The 23,978-nt window shown below is 43.4% G+C and overlaps 1 protein-coding gene across 2 annotated transcripts in view; it reads left to right on the top strand.

Annotated features, from left to right (window-relative positions):
* Window positions 1-23,978, top strand: part of F13A1 (coagulation factor XIII A chain) — a 169,756-nt gene that overhangs the window by 28,709 nt on the left and 117,069 nt on the right. For both annotated transcript variants that reach the window (XM_025265357.3, XM_025265361.3), the window contains exon 4: window positions 18,118-18,369. In XM_025265357.3, the coding sequence (XP_025121142.2) occupies window positions 18,118-18,369 (252 nt within the window). The remainder of the gene's footprint in view (window positions 1-18,117; window positions 18,370-23,978) is intronic.

Here is a 23,978-nt window from a genome sequence, read left to right as displayed (position 1 = left end):
CTTAACCACTGCATTGCTGGGGAAGTCCCCACATGTTTCTAATGAAAAGGAATCCTTAACTGAGTCAGACCTCCCCGTTATGTTGGGGTTTGAGCCCTGCTCACTCTTGAGGTTACTGAAGTGATATGGAGACAGCAGCGGTATGGGAGACCCATGCTGGCAGGACTGCGAGGGATGCGCCTGCCTTATGGAACCAGTCTTCGCTGGCTGGGATTCAGCCCTCAGGTCCTCTGCGGCTGTGGAGGCGGCCTCTGCATCTCTCCACAGCAGAGTCACCCTCCTTCCTCAACAGCCCATTTCATCATGTCACGAGCCCTGAAAACCTAGCTTTTGTCAAAGATCAGAATCTCATTAACATGATCAAATGCAATTAAGTCACCATTCATTTTCGAGAACAGTTTAAAGGGGGCTCGACAAATGGTACAGGTCTCGGCACTCGGGAGATCAAGAAATGATACCCACCCCCTTTATCTATTCACCAAAAACGCCTGTGGGGAGAGGGGAGAGAAGAGATGTATTACTCTGCTTTCCTGCTAATCTAGAGACTCTCACACTTTGAACTGTGAAACCAGCTTCACAGTTCGGGGAAGTAATGTGTAGACTGTTAATAAGATGGGTAGAATTAGCTGAGTGTTCAATCAGATGCCCTGGGCGACAGGGTGGGCACTAAAAGAAACTTGGAGCAAATAGGGGGATAAATGAGCCAGAGTCCAATTGGAGTGGCTGAACCAGCCTGGAAACCAGGTCCGAGGTCATTCTCAGACGTAGGTAATAGTTACAGTCATAACTGACGTCATCAGATGAGGAAACTGACACAGTGGTCTTCAAATGTATCAAGAATTTTGCGTTGCCCACTGAGTGGCTCAGACACACTGATGCTGGGACATCCTCCGGACCTACCTTCCCTGGTGACACTGAGCATCTCCACCCTGCACCCCTTAAAAAACCTTTGACAGCTTATTCGGGGACTGGTCTTAGCTAACAGCTAATGCGTGCGTATTGTCACTTCGATTGTGTCCGACTCCTCTCGACCCCATGGACTGTTGCCCACCAGGCTCCTCCAAGTATTCTCCAGGCAGGAATGCTGAAGAGGGTTGCCATTCCCTTCTCCAGGGCTAACAGCTAATGACAAGATTCTAATTAATTCATTCTTGCTTAAATTTTAATATCTGATATGACTAATTGCATTTGCTTTCACCTCCACAATTACTCCTTATGGAAATAATTCCCTAACACCTCAAATGAATAAATTGCCATAGTTAAATTCCATTCATTACCTACAGTTTGGAGAGGGGATGGGTTGGCTTCCCATTCAGTGGGCCCTGTATGCTTCTGAGACCTTTTAAGAGCTTAGGTCCAGCATCCAGTTGGGGATACTAGGACCAGCCAGTAATCAGGATCTGAATTCCACTGGTTCCTCCCTGGGGAAACAGACTCGGTAGGAGGGGCTGGGTTAAGGTATGACCCTGGCAGGACAGCTGAAAGGCCTTTAGTAAGGGAGAGGGGATGGAGAAGGGGGAGACACTGATATGCATTGAATGTTTTTGTCTTCCCTGCCCTCCACCAAATTCACATGTGTTGGTATTTGGAGGTGGCACCTTTGGAGAATAATTGGGTTTAGATGAGGTCATAAGAATATGGCTCCATGATGGGATTTGTATGCTTTTAAGAGGAGGAAGGAGGCTTCCCAGGTGGCTCAGTGGTAAAGAACCCACCTGCCAATGCAGGAGACGCAGGTTCAATCCCTGGGTTGCGAATATCCCCTAGAGGAGGAAATGGAAGCCCACTCCAGTATTTGTGCCTGAGAGATCCCACGTGCAGAGGAGCCTGGCGGGCTGCAGTCTATGGGGTTGCAAAGAGTCAGACAGAACTGACACACACACGCACGCACACACTAACACACTAAGAGGAGGGAGAGAGAGCGGCGCTTGCTCTGCCCACCACGTGGGGACCAGCAAGTAGGAGGCCAGCCGGAAAGAGAGCTCTCACCAGGAGCCCAGCCTGCCCACACCCTCATCTTGTACTTCCCAGCCTCCGAGCTGTGAGAGACAAATGTCTGTTACTTAAGCCACCCAGCCAGTGGCATTTTGTTACAGCATCCCCCACAGACTAAGACCTCAGAGAAGGAGGATCTTTGGGGCCTGACGCTTCTTGCAGACAAACAGCTAAAGGGAGTGTGTGCGGCACTTCATGCTATGGTTTGACCTGGGGAGAAACACGTGTGCAGGATTCTTTGGGAAAGCAGCCGTCAGCTCAATGCTCTCAGCTCTTCCAGTGAAGGTGCCATGCTTCCATCGGGACTGGCAAGAACTACTGTGATATTTCCTTGACCGGAAAAGTATGGAGACAAACTAGCTTTCCCTCTCAGCCCCATAACCTGCTCCCAAAGGGACAAGCTGCATTTGAAGTCCAACATCTCAAAGTTAGGTTGCTGTATACACTGTAAGTTCACTGGAAAAATTGGTGCACAGAGTAGACAAGAGCCCCTGATATTCTGAAGCAATTAACAAGACAAAAACAGCCCTTCTCTGACTAAAATGATGGCAGTGGAGCAGGGGAGAGACAGCTAGGCTGGCATTTTCCATCAGGCAGCTTTTTTTTTTTTTATTTGTGCAGCATATTTCCAAGTGATAGAAAATGACACAGTCTCCATTACTTCCTTTCCATCATCTCAATCTTTTCTAACTTTCATATTTGTGAAACAAATTGCTTTAAACATGTCAAAGACACTTGAGTGGAGTGTTAGCCAAATTTTAAAAATAAAGATGATTCACAAAGACAGCATTTGTGTTTATAACCATCATGGTAAAATTTCAAGAAAGAAATCACAGTCCTGATAATTTAGGGCACAACATAAAGTAGTCATCTTCGGAGGTTAGAAGGAAGTCTCTTTCTGCTCTGCCTCATGTCCCTAGGCTTTTACGGCTCGGGGAACCTGGCCTTGGGGGAGCGCAGTCATCCCTGCTTCAAGGATTTACTGGGTAGTCACCGCCATATCGATTTCTTCAAACGTGGGTTCCGTTTGCGTTACTACGCAAGGAGTTGAATTCCTCGACATTTTGCCCCATATCGGTCCTATATCCTCTTGCACCCGTTGCTTCTTGAAAGGTCAAGTCATATCCTGCCCTTGGAGAGACGGGAGGTTGCCTAGTGTGAGGCACCGAGAAGGCCTCCCCTTAGTATAGACTTTTGAAGAGTTAACACTGGTGTCCAAAGACAGAAAGCTCAAAAAGCACTGCTCATCTTAAGAAACTTAAAGACCTACATCAGTGACGTTTTCTTTTTTTTTTTTTTTAAAGGGGATACTAAGCTCTAATATAAAATTTAAAAGTTTAAAAGGAGAATGTATATATACAAGATAATTGTACAAATGATGGCCACCCATGTTGCCCTGTTGTTTGCTGTTTAAAACTTTTTTTTTTTAATTTTGAAAGAAACTCCATTTTACAGAAAATTTACAAAAGTGATACAGAGAATTTCTGTTTTTCTTCCAGAGCCACTTCAGAGTTTTCAACCCAATGTTCCATCATCATTGAATTCTTTGAATACTTCAATGTGTATTTCTTATGGACAAAGACATTCTCCTGTATAACCACCAAAATCAAGACATTGTAATTGATGTGTTAGGATCATCTAGTCTTCAGACCCCATCTGGGTGTCACCAGTTGTCCTAATAACATCCTTTATAGCAGGAGGATCCAGTCCAAAACCGTATGCTGCATTTTGTTGTCATGGCTTGTCTCTAGTTTTCTTCAATTTGGAACACGTCTATAGTCTTTCTTTGACTCCAGTTCCTTGATACCTTTGAAGACCGTAATGCATTGATTTCTTACAGCTACTCCCAGTTTGGGTCTCTTTGCCTGATGCTTCCCTGTGATTGCAGTCAGGTTATGTGCCTTGGACAGCAATGTCACAGAAGTCGTGCCGTGATCTTCTTGGTGAATCCTACCCAGTTGCACGTAATGTTTTGTAGATCTCCTTACTGGTGGCATGAATGTTGATTACTTGTTTATGGCAGAGTTCTAGGTCAGTGTCCTGGTCTGTTCTGGCTGCTGGAGCAAAATACCACAGACTAGGTCCTTATAAACAAACCTCTCACGGTTCTGGAGTCTGGGAAGTCAAAATCAAGGCACTGACAGATTTAGTATGCGGCTGAGGACCTGCTTACGGGTTCACAGCCAGCTGTCTTCTCACTGTGTACTGACATGAGAAAGGTTTGGGGGGTCTCTCTAGGGTCTCCTTTATAGGCACACCAGTCCCACTCATGAGAACTCCACCCTCATAACCTAGTCACCCCTCAAAGGCCCCACCTCCAAATATGTGGGACTTGTAGCGGGCTGTTTAAAGTGCTATAATACTAGTATTGAGTTTCTATAAGCTACCATGAAGCTGTATTTAGCACAATATTCTAGCAGTGTGTATAAGTGAAGTGTTTGTGTCTACAACATATAAATTTTGTGGAAAGTGTGAAAGTGAAGTCGCTCAGTCGTGTCTGAATACAAATATTCTGTCTATAGTAGCTGGGTTCCCCCAGACAGGAGATTTTGAAATTAGCAGACAATAAGTTGACTAGAGAGTAATCTTGGGATTAACTTTTGTGAAGGGAGCAGAATTAGGCAGAGAAAGAAGCTGAGCTTCAAGTAGTACCAGCAAAGGCCTCAGCTGACCCCACTGAATGAGAAGTGAAGAAAGGAATCCATCCCCTCTCCAAACTGATGCAACGAATGGAATTCATCTATGACTACTTATTCATGTAAGATGCTAGGGAATTATTTCCTATAAAGAGTAAGTATGGACATGAGAGGAAGTACAATGTCTTATCAGATATTAAAATTTTAAGAAGAATGATTTATTAGACTCTTGCTATTAATTGTTAGCTGATATCAGTTCCCTTAGAATAAGCAGACAAATGGCTTTTTTAGAGGGTGCCACATGGCTGATGTGCAGCCGGGGAAGGGACGCCCAGAGGAGGCACCAAAGTGAGGATCCTTCGGTCACACAGCAAACAGTGTCAAACTGCAGAGTACATGCTCTGAATTTGGAGTCTTAGAGCGGTGAGAGGTGTTTAAGATGAAATTCCCTCACTGTGCCATTTTCCAAAGGACTGGGCTTGGTGTCATTCATGAAGACCAAATCGTACAACTTCAGTCCACAAATAAAGAGGTACTCTACAATTATCTCTATTTAAAAAGATGTTAGGCAAATCGGTGGAGTTTTACTGATTTAAAAAGTTTACTGGAGAAAATCAAGGAAACTTGAAATACTCCTTAAAGCCTTGGGGAAATATCAAGAACAATCTCCTTTGCCCACAAGGAGTCCCTGGCTGGGGCAAGTGGGTGTGATTCCTTTATGTCTGTGTGTTGAAACAAGGCCTTCTACATGGTCACTCAGGTAGTTGATGTATATCCACTGGGATTTCCTCGGTAGCTCAGTGGTAAAGAATCTTCCTGCCAAAGCAGGAAACGCAGGAGACTCAGGTTAGATCCCTGGGTTGGGAAGATCCCTTGGGGAGAAAATGGCAACCCACTCCAGTATTCTTGCCTGGAAAATCCCAGGGACAGAGGTGCCTGGTGGACTGCAGTCTATGTGGTCACAAGGAGTCAGACACGACTGAGTGACTGAGCGTGGACACACACAAGCAAGCATTGTGGAAACTTGGCTTGAGTATAGGACATTTCAGGATGCCTTTCCATGTAATCAGTGATCAGTTCATAAAGCAACTACAAACATCTATTGTAAGCAAATGAGCATCCACACATAAATACAGGCATGAACTAATAAAATACCACATGCATGGCACTCTTTCATCCTTTTGGCCCTTTCTTTGTTGTTATGTCTTTAATAAAATCATCCTTGGCTCCAGTAGCAATCCACTGCTCTGGTTTATTAGTCTCGCATTAGTCTTCTGACTTGAATTACAGTCTCAACTTGGATATTTGGTTACGAACTCACTGAGGACAGAGTATATCATATACATCTTATATACTCACCCTTATCACCATCAAGTTAAGTGACATGACTTTGCTTATACTGCTGCTGCTGCTGCTGCTAAGTTGCTTCAGTCGTGTCCGACTCTGTGCAACCAATAGACGGCAGCCCACCAGGCTCCCCTGTCCCTGGGATTCTCCAGGCAAGAACACTGGAGTGGGTTGCCATTTCCTTCTCCAATGCATGACAGTGAAAAGTGAAAGTGACGTCGCTCAGTCGTCTCTGACTCTTAGCGACCCCATGGACTGCAGCCCACCAGACTCCTCCACCCATGGGATTTTCCAGGCAAGGGTACTGGAGTGGGGTGCCATCGCCTTCTCTGTTGCTTATACTAAGAATTAGTAAATACGTCTTTAAATAAGTGTTTATTGAGCACGTATTGCTGATATCCTCCTGCAGACTAATACCAATAATAAGACTGCCTCTTATTTCTTAGAAGCTTTCCGTGTTGATTTTCGCTCTACCAACAATTGGTTTACTCTCTGGAGATGGGACATCATTTAACACTTCTTGTTATGTGTCACATGCATATTTGCATTCCAAAGACAGGCACGTATTTTGTTTAGAATTACCAATGATTTGCTCTTATTCCTATTATTGTTGCCATTAAATTATTAACAAGAACCAACTGTTTTAGTGAAAATTTTATCAGAGTTCTGTTTGGCTTTTCAGCTAAACTTTTGATCTTGTCTTTGTTGGCTAATGACATTGCTTCTTAAATCTGCTAAGACCCTTAAGCCTCAGGCTGCCTGCGTGATGGATATAGTGCAAACAAACAGAACTTTAGCTTCACAGAACTGGGATTTGCTGAGGAGATTCGGGTCCTATCAGAGAGACTTCCTCATGGCTTGCTTCCTGAAGCTGGCTGAGAAACGATAAGAACCTGAGCTTATGCCTGGCCAGGCATCTGGTCAGTGATTCTTACTGTCACTCCAAAGTGTGCTTCCCACCACAACCCACCTCCAAACCTTCCTTGGGCTTCTGGAGCCCAGCTTGAGGATGGCAGAACCAGGGAGATGAGCTGAAATTGTTCCATAACAGTTGGAGTGAGGGGCGACTCTGTAGCACCTTTAGCTGCTTCCTTCTTAGGGTTCAGGGCTTCCCAGGGGGCCCAGTTGGTAAAGAACCTGCCTGCAGTGCAGGAGACTGCCTGCAATACAGGAGACCCAGGTTCAGTCCCTGGGTTGGGAAGATCTCCTGGAGAAGGAAATGCCAACCCGCTCTAGTATTCTTGCCTGGGAAATCCCATGAACAGAGGAGCCTGGTGGGCTACAGTCCATGGGGTCACAAACGTCAGACACGACTTAAGGAATAACCCACCACCACCACTTCTGGGTCTCTGTCACAGCCGGCATCTGTGAAGATCTGTTTTATAGAAGTCCTCGCCACACCCGCTTCCTTGTGGTGGGTGATCCTAACTACAGCTTAGCATGCTGGGGGCGCACTTAAAATGTAAGCAATTTTGTTGAAGGAGTCAGTCTTGTTTCACCAACAAAGAGATGATCCTCTCTCCATGTTGTCCATGTGCCCTTTGAATTTTGCCCCATGTCCTTTCTTCCTCTCTGTGCTGTTGGCAACACCCTGGGCCGGCCTCTGCCTTCTTATGTCCAGATCATGACCTTGGTGGGTCATCTATGGTGTGTACTTCGTAATGCTGGTCCTCATTGGGCGTGGCCTTGTTATTTTTCTGAATCACTCCAAGAGCCTTGCCCAGTGCTGGTTTCACGTATATTTCACAGAATTACACCTTACTCCAAAAATAGTTTAAGAGTCTTAGTAAAGACTGAAAGTGGAATGAGGTAGATAAGACACCTTAAAGAATATAACTATCAAGAAATTACCAGACTTATTAAGCTTGCTATGTTCCAAGATGATACAAGGCACTGGATGTGCAAAGTTAGAACAAAAGTCAGTTCCTGTCCTCAAGAAGATTCCCCTTGCTTCTCTGGTTTGCTGGACAGGGAAGCGTGGCATGCTACAGTCCATGGGGTTGCAAAGAGTCAGAGAGGACTGAGTGACTGAACTGAACTGAGAGCCACAGAATTAGCACCTCCAGGAAGTTTTCTTCCTTTAGGAAACATCCAAATAAATAAATACAGATAGGAAATAATATACATGTGAGAATTGGACCATAAAGAAGGCTGAGTGCTGAAGAATTGATGCTTTCCAACTGTGGAGAGTCTCTTGGACAGCAAGGAAATCAAACCAGTCAATCCTAAAAAAATCATTCCTGAATATTCATTAAAAGGACTGATGCTGAAGCTGAAACTCCAATACTTTGGTCACCTGATGCGAAGAGCTGACTCATTGGGAAAGACCCTGATGCTGGGAAAGATTGAAGGCAGGAGCAGAAAGGGGTGACAGAGATGGTTGGATAGCATCACTGGCAATGAACATGAGTTTGAGCAAACTCTGGGAGCTGGTGATGGACAGGGAGGCCTAGTGTGCTGCAGTCCATGGGGTCACAAAGAGCCAGGCGCAACTAAGCAACTAAATAACAACATATATATGTGTATACACACACACACACACACACAGACACACACCCCACTGGCAAGGTATTAAATAGAAAGCATAGGTTCCAAGGTCCTTAATGAATGATTCTCTGTTGAACGTTTGTGTTTCTCTCGTCTTAATTGTCATCATCCAAGATTATTATTATTATTATTTTTTTTTTTTTTTGCCATTTTTGATGTTTCTTTTCTGGTGCTGTTGCTTTGTCTTTGTAGTTAGTAACTGGTGTTTCTAAAAGTTATTCAGGGACATATTCGGCCTTGCCCCATGCATTCTCGTTCCATTCTAAGACTGTTAACACGAGGCTTGCTTCCCTTCCCCAGGCTGCCGCGCTCACTGCTCCAGCCTTGCCACATGGATCATGCTGTCATGGTAATACTTCCAGGGCCCCTTTGGAAAGAGATGGATGATTTTGAACACGAAAGGTGTTTCCTGGGAAAAACAAATGAATCAAATGGAAAAATGAATTAACATCATGAAATTTACCTTCTCAGCTGGAGATATTAGGGACAATCCTCTTATAAGAATTCACTGTTAAAAAAGTCTGTGGTGGTGTGGAGTCAGAGCTCAGCCTGCAGTGTATTTATACATGAACGGAAAACATCCCTCGAAGGAAAAAGTTTAGAACCATGAACGTTTGTTTCTTGTGAGGGGCGCATGGAATTGACAACTGGTGGCCACAGGCGTCTTGTTCCAGGGCTTCTAAGGCCTGTGTGATGCTCTTAATGGGACCTGGTATCTGCAAAGTACTCAGTTCTCTCCAGTGACATTTACTGGGCACCTACTCAGTACAAGGCACAGGGATATTCTAAGGAGTTAAAAAGACAATAAAATAACACCTTCAGCTCAGTTTAATAAGAAAAAGAGGTATTTAAGTTCATAAGGAGGAAAAGTTTTATTTGGGATTTCCTGGTGATAAATTAAAACTCTCATGATCAGAAGTATTATTATTAAATACAGCACAGGAAGAACCGTCAGCTGTGGCCACTTGACTTATAGATGATGTGCCCAAGAGATGAGAAACAGGGGTGCCCTGAGGCTCATGGGTCTTCATTTCAGAGCACCAGGGAAAGTGACTGACGTGTACCTACTTCAATTACCGGTACCGCCTCTTTCTCCCTGCTGTGTCCTCCCAGGCTCTAGGTCAGAGTGAGGCGAAGTCAGAATAATTATATTAGCAACCTCATTCAACCACACCAACCGTGCTGCAGGTGAATGAGTGGGCTTCCTCAACTACCTGGGACTCATCACCACATAGGATGTTTTATTTAAATGTAAATATATTCCAAGCCATCCACTTTCCAAAACATTAATTTTTTAGTGCAGCACATTGCTCTGTGGGGTTCTACCTATGCAGGGCTTTGCATGTGTGTTCCCAGATCTAGAAAATGAATGATTGAGACAAAATCTCCCCCAAAGTCAAAGAGGGCTGACTTTGAGCTGGGGGTGGATTTCTCTCGCCCACCATGTGGATGAAAAGAAAGAGGCCATGCAACAAGCTCAGGCCCTTTGAGCCAAAGTTGGTAAAGAATAAAATCATAAAGGAATGAAATATTTTCATCCTCTTTCTCCTGGTTCCAAGCAGTGCGGTGTTAAGGCAGGTGTGTTTCTCTGTATTCACACGTATATGCTACACATAAAGAGAGAGTCAGGTTATATGTGAGTACAGGCATATAGTTCTGGCCAATTTTGCCTTGCAAGTAGTACTCGTGTGGCCTCAAAAATGATTTACAGGTGTAAATAAACGTTTAAACTAAGACCATATGTTAATTTCTAGATCACTTGAGAATTTGACACCAATTTTAGTTAAGTGTGAAGGAATGCAATTGGTAATTATATTTTTTTCATGGTTAGTAAGTGGTTCAATTGCAAAACTGTGTTATTAAAAACAAAATGAGAATCCTTTCTGGGGTATTATATTTCCTGCTTCTATTTTTCTTGCCTAGATTCTTTTTTAACATGAAAGTTACACAGCTTTGTAAAAACAAAACATCTATCCAGGCATTATTCACTTTTAGCAAACGTGTGCATGGTGGTCACCTTTGGAGGGCCGAATTTCGCACCCAGATTTGGCCGAGGGAGGCTGGCGGGCAGTCAGGGGTGTTGACGGATGGGTGTTCAGGAGCGTAGGCTGATTGTGGTCTCTTAAACGTGCTACCTCCTGGAGGTGAGAGGGCTATTTAGCGAAATGAAATACTACTCTGTCACAACTTCCTCGCTCGCGGTTCAATCATGGAAAATTCTTCCCCAGCGCTGTCATTGAAATCATTACACTCAGAATTAAACATGGTATAAGGGAGCAGCCGAGAAGACCCTGCGGTACTATCGACAAGCCAGGTCTTACATGAATAATCAGCTTTTGCATGCAGCGCATGTGAAAAGGCCTGTAAATCAGGGTTCTTTCCTCTCCCATTGGAATGAATGGAATTGCTCTCTGTTCCCCATTTGTCTCCACGTGCTGGTCTGATGCCACCCGGCTTGACCCAAGTTGCAGAGCTCCTCACACGTCTCCTTTCTTCCTTCTGCCACTGACGTCCCCTTAAAACCTTCTAAACCCACGTCCGCTGCAGCCCAGAGACCCTTTCCGGAAGCCCCCATCTACCAGGTCTTCTTTCTCGCCACCAGTTACTAAGCCCTTGGATTCACACTTCCGCCTCACATCTCTGCAGTCCACCATGCACACCGTCAGCTGTCCTTCCGCCTCCAGTCCCTTCAAATCTTCCAGTTTTACTCTTCTCTTGGCTTCCTTCATCTTAATCCCTCCAGCACCCTCCCCACCACCTCCACAGAAGCAGAGACCTGCAGCGAAAAGAGAACGGACTTCCAGCCCAAAGATCTCAGCCCGTGCCCCGTGTCCATCGCCTGGTGATACAGAGGTCTCGGGCGTGATAACCTCACGGGACCTCAGTTGCCCCTCTGTAAAAATTTCCTCACAGGGACCCCAGGAAATAAAGCTTCATTTCTATCACACTATTTCCATCTCTGTGTGAAGTGCCTTGGCACCACGAAACACCTTTTACAAAACTGAAATTGAACATTTTAGCTGAGTCCAGTGAAACCAATAAAAAGTTATAACCACCTTCCTGTGTCTTCAGCACTCTGAGACTGAGACATTTAACTAGACGGTTTTAACGAAATGAAATGCTGACCCAATCGCAGTGTAGATGTTTGTTCCTGGTTTGATAACATATTTCTCTTTGAAGGAAAACTGAGGTGATCGTATTTTCTTCTTAGCCCCAAGTCTTAGACACAGGTGGTGCTTTAGTTGCTAGGTCGTGTCTGACTCTTAGGACCTCCTGGACCGTAGCCTGCTAGGCTCCTCTGTCCATGGGATTTCCCAGGCAAGAATACTGGAGTGAGCTGCATTTCCTTCTCCAGGGGATTCGTCCAGACCCGGCATCAAAGCTGTGTCCCTTGCATCAGCAGGCAGATGCTTTGCCACTGACCCACATTCAATAGAATACAAAATTCTCTAAGGCAGAGATTGAGAAATTTTTACTGTAAGGACTCAAGCCAAACTGGGTTCAAATCTCAACCCCAGGTCTCATTGCATCGCCCTGGTCAAGTGGCTTCATCTCATTGTGCGTTCGTTTCCTGATTTGTCAGATGAGGACGATGGCAATGACTCCCCTCGCTGCCGCTCTGGGGAGGAAGCAGCAAGAGGAGGATCCTAGGCAGCGCATCCATGGCTCGTCCGTAGACTGTAAGCTCAGCGAGGACAGGAATCTGCTTTGTTTAATGATGCTGTTCGTGCTTAGCACAGAGTAGGCAGTACTGTTGCAGGAAGAAGAGAGCTTCAAACAAACTAGGCTTTAGATTAAATCATGACTGGGTTCAAGGCCAGCGTGAACAAACATGGCTCTCCTTTTCCTTCACATTTTTTTTAATAACTTGAATTTGCTAGGTAAAATTTAACAGGAGTCTTTGCAATTATAGCTTGAAGTATAATAATGGAAATGAGTGATCATTGGTATTTCAATACTCCTAAACAATAGTGGATGTTAGTACAAAGATGCAGCTGAAGCTCACAGCACATAGCTTTACATTGTTGTTATTCTTGGGTCGCTAAGTCATGTCTGACTCTTTTGTGACTCCATGGACTGTAGCCCACCAGGCTCCTCTATTCATGGGGTTTTCCAGGCAATAATACTGGAGTGGGTTGCCATTCCTTCTCCAGGGAATCTTCTCCTGCCTTGACAGGCAGATTCTTTACCACTGAGCCACCTGGGAAGCCCATAGCTTTAGGTACACTCTCATAGTTTCTTTTTGCTGTTCTTAAAGGAGGCTGCTTATATAATTCATTTGAAAATGCCTTTCATCTTTTAAAAAAAAATCTAAGTCTCTCATTATGACATAGATTTTCTCTCCGAAAGTTTATTTTTACCAAACTTGTGTCATATTTAATACTGGTATTCTAAATCCAAGTCAGTATTTAGTGGCAACAGCTGCCAGGAGTCACTGGAATAAATGAATTATGGCCCTGTTTAGCTGGCAAGATTGCATTCGATTTCCACACTCCAGCACCAATGGGGTCTCCAAGAGCAACAGAGAAAGGGCAGCCTATTCCCCGGGGCTGAGCTTGTATAGAAAGGAGCATATACAGGAAGTATGGGGACCTCTGGGACAATCAGCTTTGACAGGTGGGTCATGTCCAAGCTTCCCAGAAGCTGAGCCCCGTGTATTCCCAAGAATACCACCTAGACAACTGTCATACCTTGGCAGAAAACCATTTTCAAAGCTTTATTGGATTTGTGATGATATTTATTCAGGGTGTTGATAAATAGATACTCCTACAACAGCAAAGCACCAAGGTTCTACTCTTCTCCCTGGCTTGTGCTGTATGCATTTATTTACATTAAGATTAAGCATCTCACTGAATTACACAGTGGCGACTTATGCAGCTACCTCCTTAGGATGCTGTCTGCAGCAATGTATCTACCAAAGAATCCTTTAAAGATCCCAGTAATTGGAGAAGCCAAAAAGAAGCATTGTTTTTATTTGTTTTAATGTAGAATTCTCTACCTGGTTTATGTAAAACAATTGAAGTTTTCAGTAAGTTTCTTCTGCTTACAATCAAAATAATTTTCAGACATGTTAGCCTGATTTGTAATTTTCTCCACATCTAGAATTGAATGTCCGATGCATTTTGGTAAATGAAACATTTTGTAAATTAAACATTTGCTCCAGTTTAAAATACCTAGGTATTTGACTATTTGGTAAACCAGACTATACATTGAACTGGAAGCTAAAGAGTTAAAGAATGCTGTGAGGTTGAATACACGGCAAAGACTGTTTTTCCAAGAACCCATCGGTAAAATTTAGTTTTGATGTTGATCATGAAGTAGGCATTTGGTCCAAAATGGCAACAATAAAGAGAAAAAAGCTTTGCTCTGAGATAGCTTATACATAAAGTTTGATAAGCCTGGACATGTGGTAAAATGCTCTGATGTTTAATTTTCTATTGAAATAATTGCTAAAAATTTGTTATATATGAGAAATTATGTACAAAGTATCTTACATGTAATATTTTATTTTATTTCACCATTGAGGAGTAGTAGTATTCTCATTTAATGACAGAGAAAAAGAGGAAAATAGAGATTTGTAAAGGTCATGTAATTTATTGTGATTATTTTACTTTTTAATTAGAGGATAATTGCTTTAAAGGGCGGTGTTAGTTTCTGCCATACAACACAAATCAGCCATAAGTATATATATATCAGTTCAGTTCGGTGTACAGTCCTGTCTGACCCTTTGCAACTCCATGGACTGCAGCATGCCAGGCTTCCCTGTCCATCACCAACTGCCAGAGATTGCTCAAACTCATGTCCATCCAGTCAGTGATGTCATCCAACCATCTCATCCTTTGTTGATCCCTTCTCTTCCTGTCTTCAATCTTTCCAAGCATCAGGGTCTTTTCCAACAAGTCAGTTCTTTGCATCAGGTGGCTAAAGTATTGCAGCTTCAGCTTCAGCATCAATCCTTCCAATGAATATTCAGGACTGATTTCCTTTAGGATTGACTGGTTTGATCTCCTTGCAGTCCAAGGGACTCTCAAGAGTCTTCTCCAGCATCACAGTTCAAAAGCATCAATTCTTTAGCGCTCAGCTTTCTTTACAGTCCAACTCTCACATCCATACATGACTACTGGAAAAACCATAGCCTCGACTAGATGGACCTTGGTTGGCAAAGTTATGTCTCTGCTTTTTAATATGAGGTCTAGGTTGGTCATAGCTTTTCTTTCAAGGAGCAAGCGTCTTTTAATTTTCATGGCTGCAATCACCATCTGCAGTGATTTTGGAGCCCAAGAAAATAAAGTCAGCCACTGTTTCCCCATCTATTGGCCATGAAGTGATGGGACTGGATGCCATAATCTTAGTTTTCTGAATGTTGCATTTTAAGCCAGCTTTTTCACTCTCCTCTTTCACTTTCATCAAGAGGCTCTTTAGTTCTTCTTTGCTTTCTGCCGTAAGGGTGATATCATCTGCATATATAAGGTTATTGATATTTCTCCTGACAGTCTTGATTCCAGCTTGTGCTTCATCCAGCCTGGCATTTCACATGACCTACTCTGCATATAAGTTAAATAAGCAGGGTGACAATATACAGCCTTGTCATACCCCTTTCCCAATTTGGAACCAGTCTGTTGTTCCATATCTAGTTCTAACTGTTGCTTCTTGACCTGCATACAGATTTCTCAGGAGGCAGGTAAGGTGGTCTGGTTATCCCATCACTTTAAGAATTTTCCACAGTTTGTTGTGATCCTCACAGTCAAAGGCTTTGGCATAATCAATAAAGCAGAAGTAGATGTCTTTCTGGAACTCTCTTGCTTTTTCTACAATCCAGCAGATGTTGGCAATTTGATCTCTGGTTCCTCTGCCTTTTCTAAATCCTGCTTGAACATCTGGAAGTTCTTGATTCACGTACTGTTGAAGCCAAGCTTGGAGAATTTTGAGCATTACTTTGCTAGCATGCTGCTGCTGCTGCTAAGTCACTTCAGTGGTGTCCGACTCTGTGTGACCCTATAGACAGACGGCAGTTCACCAGGCTCCCCTGTCCCGAGATGAGTGCAATTGTGTGGTCATTTAAACATTCTTCGGCATTGCCTTTCTTTGGGATTGGAATGAAAACTGATCTTTTCCAGTCCTGTGGCCACTGCTGAGTTTTTCAAATTTGCTGACATATTGAGTGCAGCACTTTCACAGCATCATCTTTCAGGATTTGAAATAGCTCAACTGGACTTCCATCACCTTCTCTAGCTTTGTCCATAGTGATGCTTCCTAAGGCCCACTGGAGAAGGCAATGGCACCCCAGTCCAGTACTCTTGCCTGGAAAATCCTATGGATGGAGGAGCCTGGTAGGCTGCAGTCCATGGGGTCGCTAAGAGTGGGACACGACTGAGCGACTTCACTTTCACTTTTCACTTTCATGCATTGGAGAAGGAAATGGCAACCCACTCCAGTGTTCTTGCCTGGAGAATCCCGGGGACAGGGGAGCCTGGTGGGCTGCCGTCTATGGGGTCGTACAGAGTCGGACACGACTGAAGAGACTTAGCAGCAGCAGCAGCAAGGCCCACTAGACATTGCATTTCAGGATGTTTGGCTCTAGATGAGTGATCACACCATCATGGTTATCTGGGTCATGAAGATCTTTTTTGTATAGTTCTTCTGTGTATTCTTGCCACCTCTTCTTAATATCTTCTGCTTCTGTTAGGTCCATACGATTTCTGTCCTTTATTGTGCCCATTTTTGCATGAAATATTCTCTTGGTATCTCTAATTTTCTTGAAGAGATCTCTAGTCTTTCCCATTCTATTGTTTTCTTCTGTTTCTCTGCATCGATCACTGAGGAAGGCTTTCTTATCTCTCCTTGCTATTCTTTGGAGCTCTGCATTCAAATGGATATGTATTTCCTTTTATCCTTTGCCTTTTACTTCTCTTCTTTTCTCAGCTATTTATAAGGCCTCCTCAGACAACCATTTTGCCTTTTTGAATTTCTTTGTTTTGGGGGATAGTTTTGATCACTGCCTCCTGTACAATGACAAGAATCCAACCATAGTTCTTCAGGCACTCTATCAGATCTAATCCCTTGAATCTACTTGTCACTTCCACTGTATAACCGTAAGGGATTTAGGTCATACCTGAATGGTCTAGTAGTTTCCCTACTTTTTTAGATTTAAGTCTGAATTTTGCAATAAGGAGTTCATAATCTGAGCCACAGTCAACTCCCAGTCTTGTTTTTGCTGACTGAATAGAGTTCTCCATCTGCAGCTGAAAAGAACATAATCGATCTGATTTCTGTATTGACCGTCTGGTGATGTCCGTGCGTAGAATCATCTCTTCTGTTGTTGGAAGAGGGTGTTTGCTATGACCAGTACATTCTCTTTGCAAAACTCTATTAGCCTATGCCCTGCTTCATTTTGTACTCCAAGGCCAAACTTGCCTGTTACTCCAGGTATCTCTTGCTTGACTTCCTACTTTTGCATTCCAATCCCCTATGATGAAAAGGATATCTTTTTTTTTTTTTTTTTTGGTGTTAGTTCCCATGGACAGAGGAGTCTGGTGGGCTACAGTTCATGGGGTTGCAAACAGTTGGACATGACTGGAATGCAAAGTAGGAAGTCAAGAGATACCTGGAATAACAGGTAACTTTGCGCTAGGAGTACTATATATATATATGTATATGTATATACACACACACACATATATCTCCCCTTCCTCTTAAGCCTCCCTCCCAACCCATGCCATCACACCTTCTTTTAATTTGCCAGAGATTGCAAGGGTAATAAGTAGCATAGCCAAGATTCAAACCTAGACAATTTGCTTCTGGAGCCTGAATTCTTGCCCAAGACATAAGCCTAAATTTACTAAATACGACATTGGCAGTAAACGTGTTTCAGTTAAATGGAAAATTAATTACATATGGACAACTTATAAATGGAGCTGTATTAGGTAGTATGACAAATAATGAAATTGCATTCAAAATACACAAAAACACTTGCCTTGTACCCCTTATGCATGTTAATTCACTTCAGTCATGTCTGGCTGTGTCCAGCCCCATGGACTGCAGCCCGCCAGGCTCCTCTGTCCACGGGACTCTCCAGGCAAGAACACTGGCGTGGGCTGCCGTGCCCTCCTGCAGGGGATCTTCCCAACCCCGGGACTGAACCTGGGTCTCTTATGTCTCCTGCTCTGGCAGGCAGGTTCTTTACCACTAGACCCACCTGGGGAGCCCTTATGTCCCTAAAAAAGCCATTCTAAGTCTTCAGAGAGCAGAATTTCTGGTACTGATGACTTCACATCACCCTGTAAGCTCTGTTTTGTTTTTGCATCCAAGATTAGTATTTCTACACCTTATTTGAGTGCATTGACCAACCAACAAAAATCTTTGTAAATACTGTCATTCTTTTTTAAAAAAGAATGACCAGACGAATATGACCTTCAAAAGGTTCTGAAAACTAACTGCCATCAGACAGCAAGTTGGCAGCAAAAGTGAAATTCAAACCCAAGTTTTACTATTTCAAGTCTAATGAATTATTTCCACCTTCAGCTATTAAGGTAACAGAGAACAAAGGTAGCTTGTGAAATCTCAAGGCTGTGTTTCTTCTTTCTTCCCGTAGGTCGCTACCCCCAGGAGAATAAGGGAACCTACATTCCAGTCCCTTTGGTCCCTGAGCTGCAGAGTGGCAAGTGGGGGGCGAAGGTGGTCATGAGAGAGGACAGGTCTGTCCGGCTGTCTGTCCAGTCTTCTGCAGACTGCATTGTGGGGAAGTTCCGCATGTACGTGGCTGTCTGGACCCCCTATGGGGTCATCCGCACCAGCCGAAACCCGGAAACGGACACATACATTCTCTTCAACCCTTGGTGCGAAGGTAAGGGCCTGGTATTTATTATCTCACTACAAAAATAGTTCATATATTTCTAATGCATCTCTTTTTGGGTCAATAGCAAAATTATGCTAGAAGACATGTTCCTTCCTACACCCACTTTCCATGTTTTAAGGACAGAAGATGATGCAAAATTTGCTTTCAGTGTATGAGGCTATAACTTGAAGTTAATGCTGCTATAAATTTACTTCAAGAAATAATTGAAGATTGCATAAAATTGCACAATTAGTTAATTGTGAAGTTAATATGCTGATGGTGTTACCTCTGTGTATGTTATTGCTCTATTAACAAAATGGGCTTCTTTGCCTTGACTTTCAAAATTGATAGGATCCAGAAGATAAGACATATAAATATACTAGGTGTCAGTCACTCAATTGTGTTCGATTCTTTGTGACTCTGTGGATTGTAGCCCACCATACTCCTCTGTCCATGAAATTCTCTAGCAAGAATACTGGAGTGGGTATCCATTCCCTTCTCCAGGTGGATATGATGGAATACTATGCAGCCACAAAAAAACATGATTTTACCACTTGCAGAAACATGGATGGACTTGGAAGGCATTATGCCAAATGAAAGAAGTCGAAAAGAAAAAGCCAAATACTGTATATCACTTATATGTGGAATCTAAAAAATATAACAAACTAGTGAATATATAAAAAACAAGCAGGCTCTCAGAGAACAAACTAATGATTACTAGTGGGGAAAGGGAATAAGGGAGGGCAAAATAGGGGTAGGGAATTAAGAGGTACAAACAATTAGGTATAATAAGCTACAAGGATGTATTGTACAGCACAAGAAACATAGCCAATACTTTATAATAACTATAAATGGAGTCAGAGAAGGCAGTGGCACCCCACTCCAGTACTCTTGCCTGGAAAATCCCATGGACCGAGGACCCTGGTGGGCCACAGTCCATGGGGTCGCTAAGAGTCAGACATGACTGAGCGACTTCACTTTCACTTCTCACTTTCATGCACTGGAGAAGGAAATGGCAACCCACTCCAGTGTTCTTGCCTGGAGAATCCCAGGGACGGGGGAGCCTGGTGGGCTGCCGTCTACGGGGTCGCACAGAGTCGGACACGACTGACGCGACTTAGCAGCAGCAGCAGTAGCAGCATAAATGGAGTATAATCTTTAAAAATCATGAATTATTATATCATATATGTACACTTCTAATTTATATAATATTGTACAGCGAATATAATTAAATTAAAAAACTATTAAGATTCATAATCTGGCTTCAGAAAAATAAAATAAAGTTGACCTTGTCTGTAGTGAAACTAACTTTTATCTCCTTAATTCAAGTACAGAAAGCATAAGTCTAATGAATTCTGTAAATTTGTTTAAATGCACAGTGGGTGCAAACTTTATAAATCATAGCGCTGGATATGCAAACATGTAACTTTAATATAATTCAGCTTAATCTCTACTGCTATTTTGAGTCTTTCCTTCTGGCTGCTGCAGAAGCTTAATCTAGTTATATTCAAATAAACTTAGTCAAGTCCAAGAATTTCTCTACCAATCCAATTTAAGAACTCCATCACACACAGTACTTTTCCCTGTCCCCATCTCTGCCCTTCCGTGTTTCTGCCTCCACACTTGGTGTGAGGCTGGTCTGAAGTTTCAGAGGCAGATACAAACATTGCAGTCACCCTCGGGGGAGAGCCCACTTTTAGATCTTAGGGAGTAAAGTAACGGAACATATAAAAGCTGACAGAAGACCAAAGATTTCGCACACCGTCCTGTCCCATATACATCGCTCTCCAATATGTTCCAAGATGAGTCTATATTAGCGCTGGTTTTGAACGTGGGAGTTGACTTGATTCGGGGTGGATATGAACTTACACACAGGTAATCAGTGAACAAGGTTTTCTGCTCGGGTTAACATAAACCTGGATCCTCCTGACCCTTTATTTGAAGGACCTATTCCAGTATTCGAGCTAATCCTACGCTCCCCACCTGCCACCTCCGTCCTCCTATACCCACTAATCCTTATCTATGAGACAAGGTTCAAGGTTGATGGTAACAGCCTGTGGTTTCCCCAGCCTAGAACCCAAAGCACAGTCCAACATGGGTGCTGTATAATGAACCCCACACACAACCAGATACGCTGTAGCTTCACAGTCCCCAGTGTTCTGCTTGCGTGTGCACTAACACAGAACATAACACACGTGATAACACGGGGCTCACGGAGATATGGTCTGGCAACTATAGAGGAGATTCAGAAAGAGACCACTGCCCAACTGGAAAAGATTATACAAGAGGAAGTCAGAAATTGTCCAAATAAAGCCAGGTGGGCAAGATGCTGCAAATACCACACACGAGCCATGGAAGTGAAGTCCAAGGTGACTCAGGACACTGGGCTGAAAATTACGCAGGCAAGTACAGCACTGATTGATAAAGAAGGTTCTGCTGTGTGGCTGGGGGCCTTTAGCTTGCTTTGCATTCATAGGCAATTTATCCTCCTTAATCACTAAATCATTAGTGGAGATCAATAGTCATACCACGTTACTGAGGCCAGGGGTGGGTGGAGGGAGAATTATTGGTTAGCTTTTTAATTTGATTGTGCTAACCAGGCTTCAGATCCATCCCAGAAAGGAGCCCTTCTCTGGGTGCTGGAGAGACAACCGAACCCACAGAGGCAGCAAGAGTGAGTGGGGCACTCAGTGTGAAGTCCTCTCACCTGTCTGACTGCTCAGGAACTCTGAACTGTTGAACGCATTTTCCTGTTTCAGTTCAAACCTTTCCAGATTGGTCATCTAGAATTCATGCCAGATCGTGTACCCTGAAAGATGTCAACGTCCCAGCTTATGCTTAGTCCTCGGGGCAACATTTGACAGCTCTCTTTGATAGGGCATCAGTCATTTTCATGGGGCTCGTCTTGTCTTAACCACATTTCCCACCTCATTCCCCATCACTGATGACACCTTAATTCATCCAGACTTCATCCTAGCACAGTATCTGGTACACACACGCTTGCTCAGTCACTTAGTCATGCCAACTCTTTGTGACCCCATGGACTGTAGCCCACCAGCCTCCTCCGTCCCTGGGATTGTCCAGGCAAGAATACTGGAGTGGGTTGCCATTTCCTTCTCCAGGGGATCTTGCCGATCCAGGGATCAAGCCTGCATCTCTTGTGTCTCCTGCATTGTCAGGTGGCTCCGTGGTCTGGTAGATACTTAATGTTTAATAAATGTTTGCTGCATTGATTTAATCATTCCAAGTAAACGCGTTCTAGGTTCACCGCACCTATCACCACAGATAAGCTGTGTCACCCCATACTCACCATTTGAAGGAAGTCAAAGTCATATACAGTACATGGGGGACATGGGTCGTGGTGTGTGTGTGTAGACGTCTCTCTCTTTTAGCATCTGATGCTGAACTAGCATCTGGTATTTCTAACGTTTCCCCCAAGTGATTGATTTCTTTCCTTGTTTCTTTATTTATTTTTTACCTTTGGCCACACTGCACAGCATGTGGAACCTTACTTTCCTGACCAGGGATTGAAGCTGTGCTCCCTGCTTTGGCAGCTTGGAATCCCAACCACTGAACCACCAAAGAAGTCCCTCTAACTTTTTATTCACTCTGACTTTGGCATTTTCCTTTAAACAGAGAAATCAATTAAATTTAGTGTAAAGAAATCAATTTCTACTATCTGGATGCTTTTAATAGGAAGTAATTAATATGAACAAATTGTATAGTATTTTGACATTCATTCTTATTTGTTTCATAATTATACATGGTCTTTTAGACCCTTCAGTACAGAATGGAGTGATGTACCAGGCCTGGTATTCCCAGGGTAACCATGACCAACACCCCTTCCTCTTGGAGACCGTTGAGCCCAGACCAGAATTTACACCCTCAGGCTAGAGCCCTTCATTCATCAATCCACAAATAGTAATAGTATATCTCCCACAATGCTCATGACAGCATAATTACCCATGGGTACTCCAGCACTGTTATTTATTCATTCACACATATTAAGGATCAAGGCTGAAGTAGGCACTGGGAATATGTTCGTGAAAAAGACAATCTTCGTCCTCAAAGAGCATCTGGCGACGGTTTCACAAATGAGCTGCTAATAACCATGAATTTCAACGCTGAAAAGCACGGAAAGGAGTCGTGGCAGAACAAGAACATGCAGTAGGGGCACCGGCCTCGCTGGGGAGTGGGGGGAATGCGTTAGCGGGTTACCTTTGCACCCCGTGCAGCCCCTAGAACAGTGCGTGTGCACAATAGCAGTCAGATACTTGGCTAACTGAATTTCAAGGAAGTGTTAATAGAGCTTATGTGACAATTTGAAGCCCTTATGCAATCAGACCTTGTATTTAATGAAATAGCATATCTCTCTCGCAAGTGTCTGAATCAGTAGAGCCCCATTCATCCTTACAGCAGGTGAGTGTTATTCGGTGTGGCATCAATCAGAAGGGAACCCAGGGAGCTCACAATAGACTTTATTTTCAGTGGCACATAGATGACCCCAGATTCAAGGTCTGAAGCTCTTTCTGGAGGGAGCATTTATAATTCCTTAGCTGGGTGGGTCATTTTTTTTTTTTTATCATTGGAGTACAATTGCTTTACAATGCTGTGTTGGTTTCTGTCGTACAACAAAGTGGATCAGCCATAAGTATACATACGTCCCCTCCGTCTTCACCCTTCCTCCTACATACCTTCAAAGGATGCTCAAAGCTGGTGTCTTCCTGCATTCTGTGTTTCAGAAAGCAGGACCCTTCTCTCTTTCAGTCTAACATGGCACAGCGGTAAGGCTTGTGAGTGTTTGCTGAACTGAATTGATAACTGCCACTCCAAGAGCCAGGGAGGGGATTATCAGCTTCATATTTCAAAAGAAAAATCAGACTCTGTGGTATTACATAAAATTTTCAAGGTCATCCAGAAAATCAGGAAACAAGCTGGGGCTAAAACATGGATACCCTGATGCAGGGAAAGATTGAGGGCAGGAGAAGAAGGGGGAGACAGAGGATGAGATGGTTGGGTGGCATCAGCTGACTCAGCGGACATGAGTCTGAACAAACTCTGGGAGATAGTGAAGGACAGGAGAGCCTGGTGTGCTGTGGTCCATGGGGTCTCAAAGAGTCAGACACAACTGAGCAACTGAACAACAACAGGCTCTTTTATTTTCAGAACCAGAACCACTGGTACCCGGTATTGTGGAATAAGAGAAACAGGAAGTAGATGCCAGCTGGGAAACATCTATGATGTTCTAATCAACACTGGAAAAGCCTACTGTTAAAAATAAATAAATAAAAACAAAACCAGGTTGATAGCTAAAAGATCAAACAAGTTTTATTTGCAAAAAAAGAAAAAATTTAAACATCCCAACAAGGGCACAGGCTCCTTTTGAGAATATGTGCTAAGTAAAGAATATCTGACATTATTCTTTGTAGAATTGCTTCATGAATAATAGTCTGTCTTCTAAAGATACTTTACACTAAAAAGTCCTTAACCAGCAAAACTGGAAATATAGCACAAATCAACTAAACTTCCCAAGCTGGCCTGAGCTGTGATATGATGCAGTGTCTTTGCAGGGAATAGACCCAACAGTTGAGAAATCGCTTGCCAGTGTCTCCTGGGCT

This window comes from Bubalus bubalis, chromosome 2, assembly GCF_019923935.1.
Source record: "Bubalus bubalis isolate 160015118507 breed Murrah chromosome 2, NDDB_SH_1, whole genome shotgun sequence".
NCBI classification, from domain to species: Eukaryota; Metazoa; Chordata; class Mammalia; order Artiodactyla; family Bovidae; genus Bubalus; species Bubalus bubalis.
This window is presented reverse-complemented; position numbering and strand designations above follow the sequence as displayed.